At 43.1% G+C, this 18,669-nt stretch overlaps 1 protein-coding gene across 12 annotated transcripts in view; it reads right to left on the reverse strand.

Annotated features, from left to right (window-relative positions):
* The window catches only part of tmcc1a (transmembrane and coiled-coil domain family 1a), a 57,653-nt gene that overhangs the window by 19,261 nt on the left and 19,723 nt on the right, over positions 1 to 18,669 (reverse strand). The window contains exon 1 of one of the 12 annotated variants that reach the window (XM_010895265.4): positions 4,292 to 5,175. The exons of 10 other annotated variants lie outside the window; for them this stretch is intronic. In XM_010895265.4, the coding sequence (XP_010893567.1) occupies positions 4,292 to 4,372 (81 nt within the window). In that variant the 5' untranslated portion in view covers positions 4,373 to 5,175. Of the gene's footprint in view, positions 1 to 4,291; positions 5,176 to 18,669 lie in introns of those variants that run through there. One more of the 12 variants, XM_020051901.3, reaches the window with a different exon arrangement.

Consider the following 18,669-nt stretch of genomic DNA (forward strand, 5'->3'; position numbering starts at 1 on the left):
CTGCTCCACAATCCACGCGCGAAAGTTATCATTTGTATGTACTATACACAATTGATGGCTAGCGATCTCTGGAAATGAGCCTTAAAAAGTTGATAACGAAAGCAGGGTATTTAAAAAAAACTACTGACAGGAAAATATTTATTTGCAAATGTCGCAGGTAAAGATAGAGAGTACAATTTGCAGAGGAAGCATGCAGCGAAATACAAAAACTGTCACCCGATGCTACAATTCAACAAGTCCAAGCACAGATGCAGCCTCACTGATGAACATATTGCAACAGTACCGCACACTGCTTCCACAGAAATTACTCCTGACTTCACCTCACTTGTCAACGCCCATACGAGGCTCTCCTGTTAATATTGAGTGAGTAGTCCTAAAGTAGATTTCTTGGGTCTGGCCTGCTGGAATCGCTGTCATTAAAAGCACGTAGTACCAACAAATAAACTGTATGAAGTTAGATGACGGCAATTATACCAACATTTGCTTTGAGTGAAAATCTTCATATACTTATGTCTGCCCTAATAACTATTATACCTATATAACTGTTATACACTATACCTTATGTAGCATACTCTGTTGAGTTTAAGTTAAGTTTTAAGGCAAATATGTGTTGCAACATTTCTGTTTAGTAATAACCCTAAAAAGTTTTTTTTAGGCCTTTGTCTGCCATAATAACAGTTGTTAACAGAAAATAATAATAAAAAAACATTGTTAAAGTAAATTAAGTTCAATTATGAAAACAGTGTTGCATGAGAAATAAATATGCATAAATATAATATGCAAGTTAACAGAGTTAGCTATGTTGTGTGTTTATTAGGCATGTTGGTTAAAAAAGTAATCTGGCCCACGGTGCTCTCTGGCATTTTCAGTGTGGCCCCCCAGTGAAAAATACTGCCCACCCCTGCTGTAGGGCATTCTGAACAACTACAGTCACACCCTGTGGAATTCCACTTTACTAACCAGTTTGGAGGCTGTCCACACTTTTTGACACCTGCATTAAAGATGCACTCTAGTACGATTGTTAAATTCAGACACTTGTTGAGAAAGTGTGCTATGTTATCAAACTGTGTACTACATCACCCATGTAATATGTTGTAATTCAGGACAAAGACAATGTATGTTGTACCATATAATTTACATCATATCTAGGTTTATAAAGGGTCGGAATCGTTCCTGAAAATGTCCAGAGTTTTTACAGAAATCTTCCATGGGAAGTTAAATCTGTGAATTATTAGCCGGACAGTGAGCTATCCTCAACAAGGTTGTTAAGTGACATTGAGGATTAGGCCTCAGAGGCTGATGTTCAAGAAGTGGACATGGAGGAGGAGGTACAAGGAGAAGACATGGAGGCTGGAGAGGGAGACAACCAAAGCTTCAGATGTACAGTATCTCACAAAAGTACACCCCTCACATTTTTGTAAATATTTTATTATATCTTTTCATGTGACAACACTGAAGAAATGACACTTTGCTACAATGTAAAGTAGTGAGTGTAAATCTTGTATAACAGTGTACATTTGCTGTCCCCTCAAAATAACTCAACACACAGCCATTAATGTCTAAACCGCTGGCAACAAAAGTGAGTACACCCCCAAGAGAAAATGTCCAAATTGGGCCCTAAGTGTCAATATTTTGTGTGACCATCATTACTTTCCAGCACTGCCTGAACGCTCTTGGGCATGCAGTTCACCAGAGCTTCACAGGTTGCCACTGGAGTCCTCTTTCACTCCTACATGACGACATCATGGAGCTGGTGGATGTTAGAGACCTTGCGCTCCTCCACCTTCCATTTGAGGATGCCCCACAGATGCTTAATAGGGTTTAAGTCGGGAGACATGCTTGGCCAGTCCATCACCTTTACCCTCAGCTTCTTTATCAAGGCAGGAGGTGGGTTTGGGGTCGTTATCATGTTGGAATGCTGCCCTGCGACCCAGTCTCCGAAGGGAGGGGATCATGCTCTGCTTCAGTATGTCACAGTACATGTTGGCATTCATGGTTCCTTCAATGAACTGTAGCTCCCCATTGCTGGCAGAACTCATGCAGGCCCAGACCATGACACTCCCACCCCCATGCTTGACTGTAGGCAAGATACACTTGTCTTTGTACTCCTCACCTGGTTGCCACCACACACACTTGACACCATCTGAACCAAATACGTTTATCTTGGTCTCATCAGACAACAGGACATGGTTCCAGTTATCCATATCCTTAGTCTGCTTGTCTTCAGCAAACTGTTTGCAGGCTTTCTCTTTAGAAGAGGCTTCCTTCTGGGACAACAGCCATGCGGACCAATTTGATGCAGTGTGCAGCGTATGGTCTGAGCACTGACAGGCTGACCCCCCACCCCTTCAACCTCTGCAGCAATGCTGGCAGCACTCATACGTCCATTTCCCAAAGACAACCTCTGGATATGACACTGAGCATGTGCACTCAACTTCTTTGGTCGACCATGGCGAGGCCTGTTTTGAGTGGAACCTGTCCTGTTAAACCACTGTATGGTCTTGGCCACCGTGCTGCAACTCAGTTTCAGGGTCTTGGCATTCTTCTTATAGCCTAGGCCATCTTTATGTAGAGCAACAATTATTTTTTTCAGATCCTCAGAGAGGTCTTTGCCATGAGGTGCCATGTTGAACTTCCAGTGACCAGTATGAGGGAGTGTGAGAGCGACAACAGCACATTTAACACACACCTGAGACCTTGTAACCCTAACGTGTCATGACACTGGGGAGGGAAAATGACAAATTTTCACTTAGGGGTGTACTCACCTTTGTTGCCAGCGGTTTAGACATTAATGGCTGTGTTGTGTTATTTTGAGGGGAAAGCAAATGTACACTGTTATACAAGCTGTACACTCACTGCTTTACATTGTAGCAAAGTGTCATTCCTTCAGTGTTGTCACATGAAAAGATATAATCAAATATTTCAAAAAATGTGAGTGGTGTACTCACTTTTGTGAGATACTGTATGTTGAAAACATTTTTCGAGGTGCAATGAATCATTGGGAACATATAAAATATTCCCTTTTTGTTGTTCAGTGAAATCATCCCATGTGATTTCCTATTAACTCCTGACTAAATTGTTTTTTTTATTTATATTGGAAAGATTTAATCATTTGCAATTGCATCTACTTATGATAAGTTAAAATGTTTCTGTTTCAGTCTGCATATGGTAAATACATCCAATGCAAAAAACATCTACTTCTAAATGGTATTAATAGTAATTTGCATATATTCCCCTAATTCCATATATTCTTGTTAATTTCCACTGAAAATTTCCACCTCAAAATATTCCCAAAAATGTGCAACCCTAATCCAATCACACTCCTATACAGCCTGTCCATATTGTCATTTCAAATCCTACAATACAGATTTGTTGAATTTATAATCCCAGAGTGAATATTTAAGGCAAGAAAGGACATAACCATGCTCTGGTGTTCTTTGTGAAAATGACCTAATTCAATCATCCATCAGTAGGATGCAGACAGCAACGTTAATATTGGGCTGTCATCCTACACAGCTAACAGTATGAGGTGACAGGATGGGAGTTCTAATGGGATATGGTCCTGGAATTCCCATCTCTAGAGCAATGAAAGCCCAACCAACGAAGACGATTTCACAAAGCCTCTTCTCTCCATATCTCCTTGATTCTTCTTCTCCATCCCCTGTATGCTCAGTCTCAGTTCCCACCCAGCTTTGCCAAATTAAGTAGCTCTGATATTGACAAAGGCAATTTTTCTATGGAAATCCGCTTTTTGTGTTTAGGAGGTTCCAATCTAGTAACAATGAGCTTCTTTCAATAGTTGTGGACAATTACATAACTCTGTGTGACGCTCAGTAAGAAGCGATTTAGTAAAAACTAACACATTCACACACACACACACACAAACGCAGACCAAGTTCGCCAGTAGCTAACTTTTGTTGTATGGAGGAATTCGGGTCTGGAAGAAAAGCCGGTTGTGTCCGCTTCCAGCACGAGAAAAAAAAAGCACACAGTCCAAACTAAACTAAAGCCCAATGAAACACTGTGGAGCAACAAAGCCCAGGCATCACAACACAATGCTTTCAGTCCCCATAAAACCAAAACAAAGTCCTGTCAAGCCCAGAACAGCCCTCTGGTCTGTTCTTAAAACTCACAGGTCTTATGTCTCTTTAAAGCCATTATGGTTTCAACAGGGCTGGCTGTTGTTTTCTGTACACTGCAGACAGATTAACAGTCATTCATGCCATCGATAGATGAACTCAGATGAACACACACACACACACACACACACACCGTACAGGTGGAGACTCACTGTGGCGGGGGAGGGAGGCGGAGAGGGGTCAGCAGTTACCAGGTTGAGGATGACCTCCATGGCGTGGGGGCGAGGGCGCATGGAGCCTCACACAGCCTCACACCGGGGGAGGGGCTTGGGGAGAGTCTCCCTGTCCCATTGGAGATGGCCACAGCAGGGAAGACGAGGACTGGGTCACACGTCCGCTCGTCACAACGGTCCCACTCCAGTCATGGGGTCAAGAGGTCACCGGACAAAGGGAATCGAAGACAATCCACACGACAGAGGCCGGGGAAAGAGCCGGAGCTAACGGGATCCTGTCTGAGGCCGGGGAAAGAACCGGAGCTAACGGGATCCTGTCTGAGGCTGAGAATCCGGTTGAGTCCAGTGTCCAGTCTGTCCATCCGACAACTCATCCGCCTGAACAGCTACTCGGTCCAGTCCACACCGGCGAGTCCAAAGCCCTACATGACCCAGCCATTGGCCAGCCCTGCCAGCGGCCACGGAGACTGATTGGGCACCGCCGATGCCTGGTCCACTCCACTGATCACACGCCCCTATGGAGCGGAGGGGTAAGCCTAGGAAGAGCGCGCTTCAGTGAGCGCCAACTCCTTCAGGCACGGCACTCCTGGAAGAACAAGGGAGCCGTTGAAGCGTTGGGTCGGCCTGACGCCGGCAGGGAATTGCAAGTGACAGTTAAGCAAACGGCGCCGCCCCCGGAGACTGAATCCAGAGGGGCGGACGTCAGGGTTTAACGGGAGAGCAGAGCGGGGTTCCAGGGGTTAACCGGGGGGAGAGTTGAAGGCAGGGTTACATTTTAAGAGTCCACTGGGTGTCAAATTCACAGAGGAAGAGAGAGGAGAGAAATAGAGGGACGGATGTGAGGGGAACGAGGGAGCAGGAAAAAGAAAAGAGCCCACCAGGAGCTGTCAGAGAGTGTGTGTGTGTGTGCAAGAAAACAAGAGGGAGGAAAGGAGGGAGGGAGGGGAGAGAGGGGACAAGCACTTTCTTCCGTCACCCTGTCTGGGCCAGTGATACCACAGTTGGTTCATGCAAAAAAAACGTCAAACAAGAAACCAAACTGTCAAACTGGAGCCTTATTTTTCACAGCTTGAATGTCACAGCCAATCAGTGGTGACGGCCGGCACACTGAAAACCACCAGTCTCACGCAGCCGTCCCGACCCGACCAATGAGCGTTGACTCGGCGCAACCCGCAGCCAATCAGCTCTCACAGTTAGAACGCCCTGATTTCATTTTGACACACCTCTCAGCCAACGATCACACCTCTGTTTGTATCGCTCACACACTGTCGAGCACATGGAGTCTTAAAGGTTTTCAATGTGAGGAAAACAATCACTTTTAGCTGGAAAGCAACTCTTCCATTCACCCTTATCAGATTATATGGTCATATGAACAACAAGACAGCAATACAGCGTGTCTGTCCGTCTGTGTGTTTGTGTTTGTTTGTTCCGGCTGCTAGCAACCAATTAGAGGATGAAGCGTAAATCGGGACACATAGGAGTAAAGCAGGGCGAGGGCTGGCCAAAGAGCTTCTGTACAGGAATGAGAGGGGGGAGAGAAGAGGATGAGGAGGGGATGAATACTGGCTTTAATGAGGAGGCTGTGGGGAGGGAGGGACCCAGAAAGAGAGGGGCTGGAGTGTAGGGGAAAGGTGGCTTACATAAGAGTACGCCTCAGTCATTCTGAGGGTTCTGGGAGATGTTTGTGTGTCTGTGTATCCACTCGACTTGACTAATTCCCATAATGAATGAAGGGGCCACATGGCTGCCTGCTGGCTTTCTAAATCCCTCCCCGTCACTGTTAACTAAGAGAAAGAAGCCGGTTGTCACACTGGTCGTCAATAAAGCCATATTCTTTTTATCTGATACCATCCATTCAAGCCTCCATAGCGCTGTTCAACACCATTAAAAGGACTACATGTGTTAACCTCTTTGGGAGCTAGTCTGGCACAAATGACCCACTTCAAACACACACACATACTTACGCAAACACAGACACAACACACACATTCACAGACATACCCGGAAATATAATGACAAACGAACAACAGCCTCAAGAAAAAGCTTTATCTTTTACACACGTAAATCAAGAAATGATTTCGGGAAGAGCCGGTGTCTCCTTTCAGGTCTAACAGGTTTTCAGGTGCTTTCAGAGGTGACATCATATACATTCTCCACCAATGAGCTCAGTGCAAGTGCATTCCCAGGTCTAAAGGATCTCGTAGAGGCCCAAGCTACCCAAGAGTCTATAACTGTAACCCAGGGAAATTCCAGGCTGACTCTGGAGGTCTCTCAGCAAAACAGATACAAAACAGAATCCACACGACAAGACATTATTCAGTGACATTATTAGCAGCATATCGTAACTGGCAGAGGAGCCAGGCTACCTGGGTGAAGCGTGTGAGCGCTCCTGAAGCAGTGCACTATGGGACACCTCCCTCAGACACTGCGTGAATAGGAGGGAACCACTAACCACCAATGGAAGGTTTAATATCTTCCATCTTAACAAATAAGGCTGTTTTTAGAGGAAAACAGATCTGTACATTTGGGCAACTTATGTTTAGAGCTACTCTCAGGTGCTTTTTTGAGCACCATGCTGTCCACTACCGTCTAGGTTCGAGCATTCACTGTGGGGCCGGTTGATGAGTGGCCCGTCGAAGGAAGAATCCTCAGTGAGGATTACCTGGTCTTATCGCGCCTTTATCAGGCAGCTGGGGGACTTGCAAAGCTAACAGGTCATTGGACAAGTAAGCCATCTGTTAGAAATAGCAGTTTGGGGAGGGGAAAGCTAGAATAGCTTGATGTATTAACTCTATTGGAAGCGACTGAGGTAGAATTTGATAGAACAAAATAGGGCTAGGAAGAAAAAAGTGATTTTATAAATACACACACACACACTGTATATATAAAAATACAGATATTGGCAACAAATAAATAAGCCTTTTGTAGAACAGAATAACCTAAAACCAGGCCTGTCAAACCAGTGATCCAGTTAGTCATGTTTTGTTTAATTGGTTAGTGGGATATTTATACTGGACACGCACACCAAAACACACACACATCAGTGAATGCAAATGCATGGGTCAGAACAAGCTGAGCTAGAGCTGTACTTTAATAGACCAAAGAACACAACATGAAATCATCTGACAGATTTAGGTCAGATGTTCATGTGGAGAAAAGCGCCAAACATCTTTGTCACAGGCTATAAGATTACCACACTGTCATGACTAAGGGGGTGAGCAGAGGCTAAATAAACCACTGTGGGAATCCAGAGGTTTTGGATTCCAGAATAGAAAGTTCTGGGTCATATGAATTCCAGGGGGTTGCCCTCAGCAATGGGACAATCCTAGGATGATAATCTCACTGTCATTCCAAAGATGGACACAGGTCCTGAGAAGCTGTGAAGAACAGTTATGAACAGTTCTCAAGGAATAGAGGAACAGCATAGACAGAACAAATACACAGTAGGCCTTAGAGATAATCCATTCCAAATTGAGAACAGGCCCATGTCAGCCCCGGCCCTGCCTCCCATCAATGGGCTGCTTAGGGTTACATAAAGCACTCGGCAGACTATTAATAGAGGCCAGGCTGAATGGCAGCCATGGTCCTAATGACAAACCAAACAACCAAAACAACAACAACAAAAACGACAAAAACAGAAGAACTGCTCAGTCACCAACCAGCCAGTTTGTGTCTGTCAGTCATTCAATCAGTGTCTGTCCATCAATCAGTCACTCTCTAACTCTCAGTCAGTCAGTTTGTGTTTGTCATTATTTACCAATGCCAATTCAGTTTACATCCACCTCATCCAGATTATACAACACAGAGACTGAGGGAGCTCTATCTCAGAATGCTGTTCTGATCCACAACCCGGTATGCCCCAGGGGAATGCTGTTCTGATCCTCAACACGGTATGCACCAGGGGAATGCTGTTCTGATCCTCAACACGGTATGCACCAGGAGAATGCTGTTCTGATCCTCAACACAGTGTGCACCAGGGGAATGCTGTTCTGATCCTCAACACGGTATGCACCAGGGGAATGCTGTTCTGATCCTCAACACGGTATGCACCAGGAGAATGCTGTTCTGATCCTCAACACAGTGTGCACCAGGGGAATGCTGTTCTGATCCTCAACACGGTATGCACCAGGGGAATGCTGTTCTGATCCTCAACACGGTATGCACCAGGAGAATGCTGTTCTGATCCTCAACACAGTGTGCACCAGGGGAATGCTGTTCGGATCCTCAACACGGTATGCACCAGGGGAATGCTGTTCTGATCCTCAACACGGTATGCACCAGGGGAAGTGTTGGCTGCGACACCCTGCCAGCCTATTCATGGGTCGGAGGATGGGGACTCCTGCAGGACAATCAGTAATAATGGCCTTTTGCTCCTACACTGTTTAACAAGCCCCTGTAGACTTTCCTGGCCCACTTGGTGCGCCATTCTTGACCCATCTGCCTCCTATTCATTAGCAACCCCGAGTGGGGTGTTGGGAGAATTTGGAAAGACCGGTTCTGACCAGTTCAACCTGTTATTGTGTCAACCGAGCCACCGGGAAAACCAGGTCATTTGAGTTGTGCACCCTCTAGGTCTCACTGTAAAGTACTGCAGCCTACCGCCAGGAAAGTGATATAACTGATTTCTCTTTTTTTTGGAGGAGTAAACCACCATGCTGTTCAGCCGAACTGCATCACTGGTATGATGCGACCAGGATTTGAATTCCAGGCTGAAATGACACAGTTGTGCTGCAAGCCAGTGATGTAGGCGAACACACCACTCGGGTGACCTGTACTGTGGAAGTAGCACAGAAGTTTCCGATAGCAGCTGTAGATGGTTTGGTTCTTTCTTTAGGTATATAATAAATTAATTTTAAAAAGCAGTGAATGTGTGTGTGTGTGTGAGAGAGATAGAGAAAGAAGGCGTGGCCTGGGGTTATAGAGAAAGAACAGAGGGGCAATTGAGCGATGCGTCACCATTAGTGACCACTAGGCGGTGCTAATGCAACATCACTGCAGACGGTCGCTGGGAACGAGCTGGTTTCAATTCCATCTCCACCCACACAGGCATACAGACCCACTGAGGCTACATGCCTTTGGTACATTCTAGGATGCCTTTGGTCTGTCTCACTGACAAAAGCCATTTCCTATGCCATTTCCTGGCGGCATTCCTTTTCCTTTATGACATTCTTCCATTAGTTTTCAACCTGCAACAGATCTGATCTGATAACTAAACTTCAAACCCCTTTAGGTAACCTGCTTGAGCGACGGCGTGTGGAACTTAACGGCATGTGAGAGTGGTTGAGATGATTTCGGACTGGCAGAGCAGAGAGGAACTATGATAGTGAAAGGAAACGAATGGTAAAATGGGCTTGGATGATTGACAGCCATGGTCATAAGCCAGGGGTATCACATAGAGCTAGGCCATACAAGTTCTATATTAGAACAATCTGTGGTAGAATCAGTGTGCAAGAAAATGTCATATGTATTTATAAAAAAGCAGAAGGAGGATCTCTGTCGTAGTAAAAATCCACATGGTTATTAACCCTATTCTGTCTGTCCTAAGCTATGGGCTTTGGGGAAATTATACAGCTCTGTGATTGAAGGGGCGTGAGAACAGGGTGGGATGGAATCTGATTGGTGGATACAAGACGTCAGCATGACAAGTCTGACCATGGTTGCTGGAGACATGGTTTTGCCATGTGGGATCTTCTGTGTGTTAACTGGGTCAGTGGAGCAGAGCTGCATGGCTGAGCTCAGCAATCCATACCCTCATCTATTATTCATTAAATAAACACACACACACTCTATTACATACACTCAAGGAGTAGCAGAACCCTTTCCCAATCTCTCCTTTGACAGGGAGTGGCTGGGAGAGAGAGAGCACAAACATGCGTACAAAGAGTGGACTGGAACAATGACAGTTAGTTGGCTTTGACACAGAGACACCGTAGACCAATCGCAGGCGAGTAGTCTTTGCCACAAAGACGGACTCAGCCAATGAGAGCAGAGTGCTCTCACCGGCCCGTGTTATTTGTTAACTGCGGCCATGTGGGTGAAGGTTGACCGCCACATCCTCCCTGGAGAGCAGAGATGTGGCAACTCTCAATGACTGAAGAGGAAGGACCAGCTGTGGGTCCTGAAAATAACCTCACAGAGGATGACCAGCATGGACTCACAGAGACTCCACAAGCACACGCTCAAAAAAGAAGGGAAACACAGAAACAAGAGTGTCATCCAGTGAGTCAGTGTTCACGACCTGGGCCGGGAGCTGGGAACTGGAACTAACTACTGGACAGTGAGGAGATGCAGAAGGCAGCCACCACCATTCTGGCCCTGATCAAACAGCCTTCAAAACAGGCAATACTGGGGCAAGTACCGGACTTCCTCCGGACAAGTCCGTCAAAACCCTCGGCCCCTCTCTCACTCTCCTATTTACCTCACCCCTTCACACCCCTCTTGCTTATACGTTGACTTCTCCACTCATCTACACAGTCCATCTCTTGCCTCCCGATCTGTACTCTCAAAGGCTGTACACTAGTGGTAAGATGCATTGGGCCAGGAACTGAAAGTTTACTAGTTCAAATCCCTGAGCCTAAAAGGTAATAAAATAACATAATAATATTGTTCACTGTCTGAGGAAAACAGTTAAACCCAACTGCTTTCTGGGTCACCCAAAATGCAGGCCACACCACCCCAATGCAGAGGGGTAAGGACTAAAAGTGGAAATCAAATTGTGCTGTTGGACCTTGTGCAAACAACCAAAAACAGTAATCCTTTGATCAATCCTTTGATCCTTTGTGACAATAGCCATAGTATGTCACCCCCAACACTCCCCAACCCTTTCACTTCTAATGGCAAGTGCTCACGTTAGGGTTCATTATTTACATATTCAGTGACACAAATGTGCATCATTACAGTGAGTGTACAGTATGCGTGTGTGCGCATAATCTACCACTATGGTGCTTTCATCCTAATGCAGACTGTCCTGTCTAGAGAATTATGGGTAATTACTGTTGAATATTCAGCAGCCTGATTAAACACTTCAAAGACAAAACACGTGTATATACACACACACACACACAAAGGGATATGAGAGGTGAGAATATCCTACAAATTGATATCCAGTTGTAAAGACATTTACAGATGTACAGTACCAGTATGAGTGTGTCTCCTGCTCAGAGCAGCTTTTTATTTAATATGTAATCACATCAGTTCTGTGGAGCAGAACCCTCCAGGTTCCAGTGGACCTTATTTGTTCTCACACCGGCAATTAAAATGTTCCAACATTTTGGTATGTGATACATTGGTATTTTAAATTAAATCTCTCATATTTCTTCGCTGTCTTTTCTGCCAACAAGCAGCCTATGTTTTAAGACAAGTACTGTATTATTGGTAAATTATCAAACAGTAGGTAATTTGTAAATGAATAAGGGCTCCATTCAACATTTATCGACACCTACCAAACCCTGACTTCACTGCATATTGATTTTTGGTGACATCACAATAGAATTCCTCATAATGAAAGAATGAGGCAACATAGACATCATGTCATACACTAGAACACACAAAGCCACGCCCATATTTGGGGGACCCAGAAACAGCCATTACAAATGTTGTTCTTTCAACACTACTTTTGAAATAGTCAGATAACAAATACAATGCCAAAACGTGGTGGTGTCACAGGGTTTAACTCTATGCACAAATAACCAGACCTTGGCTTTTTTGCAGCACCAAACGTGTGTGGTAAACACTTACAGATAAAGAACGTCAATAATGTTCACATTAGAAAAGATAGAGATGTGTACTGTTTTTTCTGGACGGAATCGCAGAATTTGGTAATAAAAATGTAATCAACAGACAAACATGGAATATTGCAGAATTTTCCATTATTTGCCTGAAATTGATACAAATAATTATAAAAATAGGGCTAATTATTGAAGTAACCTAATTTATTTAGAAAAATTAGGCAACAGGCGAGTAGGCCTAGAGAAATAATTCAGGTCGGTCGGGTGAGTCACCCTTGCGTCACCTCACAACTGGGCTTTCACTTTTGGAAACGTGTCGGGAAAAGGCTGTCTCAAGTAAAAAAAATATATAATAATTTGAACCTAACCACTAAATTCAGAGCTGAGCAATACCCAAAGGAGTAGGCCTATTGAGTGAGGCAATGAACTGTTTTACAAATTCTGCCAACATAGCCTACTATTGATTGGACGCGTAAAAATACGTGATGACCCCTTAAAGTCTAAAGCCCATGTGAAGAACAAAAGCACGGTTAGCCAGAGCATGCCTCTTCAAATGACCATTACTAGTGCATACACATCAGCAGATTCAAGACAAGAAATTATTCAGGACTGAGAGCTGTGTGTGCCGAGTCCAACATCCCCTTAGAAAAGCTACAGCTAAGGTTGTTTCTAGTTAAGGTTTATACAGGAAGAAGCGCTGACCGAAAATGAGAGGAGCCTCGGTCAAACTCAACAACTCTAGGGCGATAGTTTCTATTATTATTTATTGTAAGGTTTATTTATTTATTTTAAGTTACTACCCACTTTCATGCTGCTAGCCTTTCCTCCAGTTCACTCAACGTCTTTTAGCACGGGTAGGATTTAGGGTTACTGAACCAGTTCTGAGCGTGATGTCAGGGCAGAGCAAAGCTGTGGCAACCTTCCTATAACCATTTACAATAATGTCAATGGGCCTCATTCACCAACCGTTCTTAAGAAGAAATTCCTTCTTAAAACCCACTTACGCAGTTTCTACGAAGGCTCAGACATTCCCCTGTTTTTTTTATTTGGGAATTGCTCTTAAGAACATAATCTACGCACACTCAAGAGCACACTTTCACACATTTGATTAATAATGAGCCTAGTTATAGCATTCGATTGTACACTTTTATAATATATAGTACTAAAATGACAATCACTTTTTTTTTTTACTTCCTCATCGTGCGCCCTTCTCCAGATACTGCATTCAGTGAACCAGTAATAGCATCCCATGCATCTTTTTTAAAATGTTATATCCACTACTGACGGTACTGAATATGAAAGCTTGTTTGCTGTTCACTTCTGCAGCAGTAACCTACCTCCACTTTTTACGTCTGGAGTCCGGTGCTCCACCGTCTTTAGATTTTGGTTTGGACATTCTTGACGTCACTCTCAGCTAGGGCTGTCACAATTGTGACATTTTAGCTGATGTTAAATTGTCACACAAATAATTGCAATTAACAATTGAATTGTGTATATTGCTAGTTTTCTGCCACTATTAGCATAACCTAATATTGAAACGATGCAGAGATCGTTCTACAGATGTGTGGTGTTCGCCAAATATTGTCTAATAGCCAACCGAAAACTGCAGACAGTGCCTTCCAACGCGATTAACCTGCTTTAATAAATCTAGATGTTTTCGGCATAGCACCGGACACAACTGCAGCAGACACAACTGCAGCTGACACAACTGCAGCGATCTGTGCACATTTTGGTTTTAAGACAAATTAAGAGGTTTTGCGCCAGAAAGGTGGCTTTAAAAAGGTGGTGTTTTGGCGAACACGGCGTAAGAGGAGCCGGGCCAAGAAGAGCGAATGTTTCTTGCTGAGTGAGTGAGAGAATTATGCATTAGGATTTGTTCCGGATAGACAAAATCCTACAAAATGGCTACAGCCTCCAGTAACTACGTTATAGTTAGCCTAAACTAAAACTGTTTACGGTTATTCAGTATTGCAACTATTCCTGGTGGATTTTCGAAATACGCATCCATGCATGCTTTTTGGATCAGGATTGACAAGAACTTTGCTGGCTACAACCTTCAGTAGCTACATTATAGTAAGCCTTAACTAAAACTGTTTTACGGTAATACAGTATTGGGACTATTTTTGGTGTATTTTCGAAGTACGCATCGGTGCATGCTTTTTGGGGAATATGGGCTAGATCAAAACCCCTTCGGCAGGAAAAGAGTAGGGTTTTCCACGATTCTCTCGTCTTTTCACATGAGGAGAAAGTTCAGTTATCGTCACCTATATTGATAGTTATTGTATCAATGTCATTCACGAATGGAAAAAAAAATTTTGCCCCATGAAATATATAGCTTTGGCAGTGAAAAGTTCATATTCAGTCTCGCTAGAAATTGCTCAATTCTTATGACTATTCCAAGTAGTTAGTAGATACTAGTATGCCTATTACTGGCTAATAGGCTGTTAGAATGGCCAGTGGCAAAAGCCGTACAGTTCATACATGTTGTTTGTGGTGGAGGTAAGCATAATAAGAAACGATAGTCAGTGTAACACAGTGCTTAATGGTGTCTAGCGACATGGTAAATGTATAGCACGGTGGCGTTGTGGTTAAAGACGCAACCTCTCACGAGGGACTCAGTGAGGGCGACAACATTATCACTTAATTGTGGCCTGGCTGAACTAGGCTTGTCTGGTTCCTTTTCTGGTTTAAGAACGAAGGAGAAAAACCTTTTAAAACAGCAGTTTTTTGGCCTTTCGTCCACACGCAAACTCTGTTTAGGTCACTAAAACTGACCCGGCAGACTAAGAGATACTTCCATTTCGTAATTGTCTGACCCACTCCTCCCAATTTCAAACTGTTGTCAATTGAGTAACATTAGTAACGTTTGGACAATTCCACCGTTGTTTACTTGTTTTATAATCTCCCTTACATCTACTTCTTGCTAAAACTAGCTTGTTAAAACCATTATTTCTGTTTAAATGCTTGATGGATTTTCAATGTCATTTTGAGTTAACGCTGCAAATGCTAGCGAAGATGTATGCTTGCTAGCGAGTGGCACTAATATTGTCCCATACACAATAGCGTGGTTAATAAAGGTTTTGGCCTCAATGTCGGTGCCTACAAATAATACTTAATTTGGGAGAAAATATACCTCAAGGCTTGATAACTTTTGCCTAACTAGCTACGGCAACGACACAAACATAGCAAACGCCAATTAAATGAGTAGTTAAACATTACATTTTTTATTCAGTTTAATATAGCACACTATGTAGGCTATGACCTCTATTTTTAAGCTAGATTATCTATGCTGTTTACACCCATGTTTGAAAATCTCAAATCAAACGTAATTGCAATATTTGTCAAATAAATATTGGAATTATTGTTCATTATTTTCTCCAAATCGTGCAGCCCTACAGTACATGTAAAACCTATATCTAAATTATAACAACGTGATTTAGAATACATTAGCATAGCAAAATATTATCACTCAACCCACTAACAATATCTATAGAATCCCTTCAGACAGACATAAAACAAACTGTTTCCCATGTTATGGCTATCCCAGTTAAATATTGTGTAATGTTATTGACTATGAATATTACATTCACATTACTAATATTATCTTACCAACAGTATCTCTTGAACACTTAAAAGGCCATACCAATTTGTAGTTGTACATCGACATTGATTATATTATTTGCATAGATAAGCCATAATGACTTGTATAATAATAACAACAAAATAATAACAAAAGCCTAATACAGTCAACCCTCCTGCCCTAAAATTTACATTTTGCAGGAATTCAGGAGTCTGAAAAATATCCCTAGAGAACCCCACACTTCCCGTTACTGGATTATCCCACAGAGTCTTTAAAAAAGCATTCTCTGCAAATTAAAAGCACAAATGGGACATAATTTTTTCTCTTTACAGCCCTGGGCATCTTGTTGATGTTCACCACACCTTAATCAAGAACTACTACCAAAGACAACATAATACATGAAACAGGTGAAAAGCTACCAGCAGACAGATTACTGTCATATATCAATAAGACTGTGATCTAACATTATAATGCTGTTCCTCTGCCGCCCCGAACAGAAGTTTGATAAGTGAATATACTTTTTATTTCTAACTTACATTTAAATTGTCAAAAACATTTAATTACACTTAACAGTATAGTAAGATAAGTGTTTATTGGTACTTGAAAACTGATTTTGTTTTCTCTAACTATTTAGAAAATATTCATGAAGACTCTTCAAATACATTTATATATTCTATTTCGACAGTTTAATTCACAAACATCCAGATTTTTTTCAGAATAACTAAGGCCTTAACTAAGTAAAGATGCCATTAATAGTTCACTAGTGACAATCCCATGATTAATATTATTGTGTACAGAGTATTATTTGGATAATGATTGCTGTCTGGCTGTTTAAGTGTGAGATCATGACTACAATCGTTTTTATCAAAGCTAACATAAACTTGTAACTACATAACTTACGTTTATAAATAACAAATAGCTACAGTACTATGGCTAGCTACTGTATATAGCTTCAGTAACAAACTTGAAACACTGGTCAGGTTTACAAGTTATCTGACACAGTACCTTGAAGACAGTGTTACTAACTAGCAAGCTATTTTGACAGATAGAAATTGTGTATGTATTTGAATGCTGACTATAAATCATCTAAAGTTTAATCATTTTCGTACCAGTGTCATCTGTGAGGTTTCTACATAAGACTGAAATGGAAATGACGAAACGTAAGTATGAGTTTTAGTCAGACGACTTTTAGCCAGCCGAGTCTGCGAGGCTGCAGCTGGATGCCTCTGAACACTGGCGCCATTGTTGTTAGCCTACCAGAACGATAATCACTTTTTCAGGCTTCTGATTGGCCAACATGGCTTTCGACACCTCTTGGTTTGGCATGCTCTTGACAGTGACAGTGAGATTTTTTCCATACAAACAGTGCCTGTATGGAAGGGATTTTTAAGAATTTCTTTATAAAATAAAACATTCAAACTGACCTAATGTCGTTTAGACATGTTTCCTCAAGTCTCCTGTGTTCTTTGCTCTTATGTGTTTCTCCCATGTTTACTGTGTTTCCTCTCCTACAGATAAGAGGCACTACCAGAACTACAAGTCACTGGGGCTCCCAACAACCGTGTCAATGGAGACCCACAATAGAGATGCCTCTGAGGCCGAAAGGCCTCCGCGGAAGTCTCGGATGTGTGTTATGAGGGAGCGACTGGAGAAGCAGGAGGCTGAGGAAGAGTGAAGGACAAAGCTTGAGAGAGTTGAGCTTCGGGCCTCTGCCCTGGAGAAGGACCTGGAGAGGGAAAAGACTAGGGCTTTGCTTCTGAGCGGACAGCTGGAAAACACCAAGACCCTTCTTAGGAATAGCTAGGTTGCAGCAGCACAGCAGCAGAGGGCCATTCAAAACTGGCAGAAAAAAGGGAAGGAGTTGGTGGTTCAAGCCTCAAGGCTGAAGAGCAGACTAGGGCCTCCCAGATGAGCTGTTCTATAAAACAGGTGGAGTCAAAGCTTAGCAAAGAGGAGGCTGAGACCAGATACATTTTTGACAATGCCAAGGCCAGAGTGGACCGTGATGAATGCAGGGCCACTCAGTTAGCCAGTGCTCTGGAAAGGAAGAAGAATGCCCACGACCAGACAATAAATAATCTGGTAAAAACGATGCTGCAGAAGATGGAGCTGGAAAATCACCTGGCCGGGGGAAAGCTCGATTTGGAGACCGTTAGGACCGACTGCGAACAGCTGCAACAGGAGAACCAGGCCAATGTGTCCGAAATGGAGGAGTTGCAGGCAAAGACAACTTCGTTTGACAAGCTCACGGCTGAGCTGGAAGGAAAGATGGCTGCCTTGGAGAAAGAAATGATGGCCGAGAAGACTTCCTGCAACCAGGATGAGCTGGCAGAAGCCAAAGAGAGAAGGCTGGCTGAGAAAACTGCCTGGGACAAAAGCAACACTGAGCGGGCCAAAAAACCTTTCTGAAGTGGAGGAGAAGCCCCGGCAGACTGTTGCAGCCCAGCGTCAGACTGAGGAGGAGTGGGGACAGGCCAGAGCCAGCCTCCTGGAGCTGGAGAGGCTGAGCAGTGAGGCTGGGCAGAGGTGGCAGGCCCTACTGAGGGCAAAGGGCAGGAGATGGATGTTCTGGAGAAGGCAAAAACTGAAGCTTGAAAAGAGTTTCAGATAAAGATTAAGAGTCAGATTAAGACTGAGGTAAAAAGTATGGCCTGGTTAATTGCTGAATGAATTGAGTGTGCTAAGAAATAACAGATTATTTTATATATTGATATACCAAAGTTGGGTAAATACTATATATTGCTGTATGTTTTCATGCATTATACATTGAAAATAGTTTTATATTCTCTTCCAGATGATTGACAATGGCAGGGGATTTTTCAGCCTGAAAAAGAAAAAGAAGAAAAAAGAGAACAAGCTTAGAATCAGCAAGTTGGAATCCTTTCTTTTTTTCTAAACAAGATCGTTCTAGCTTATTATCCTCCTATGACAATTCGGGAATTAATAATGTTAATAAATTGCATAGGCTAGATTTATTGTTTATTTTTTTAATATGCACAGTAACACCACATACTTAGCGAAAGTATTCTTAGGGAAAGTATTCGGCCCAA

The sequence above is a fragment of the Esox lucius genome, chromosome 12 (genome assembly GCF_011004845.1).
Source record: "Esox lucius isolate fEsoLuc1 chromosome 12, fEsoLuc1.pri, whole genome shotgun sequence".
Lineage (NCBI taxonomy): Eukaryota > Metazoa > Chordata > Actinopteri > Esociformes > Esocidae > Esox > Esox lucius.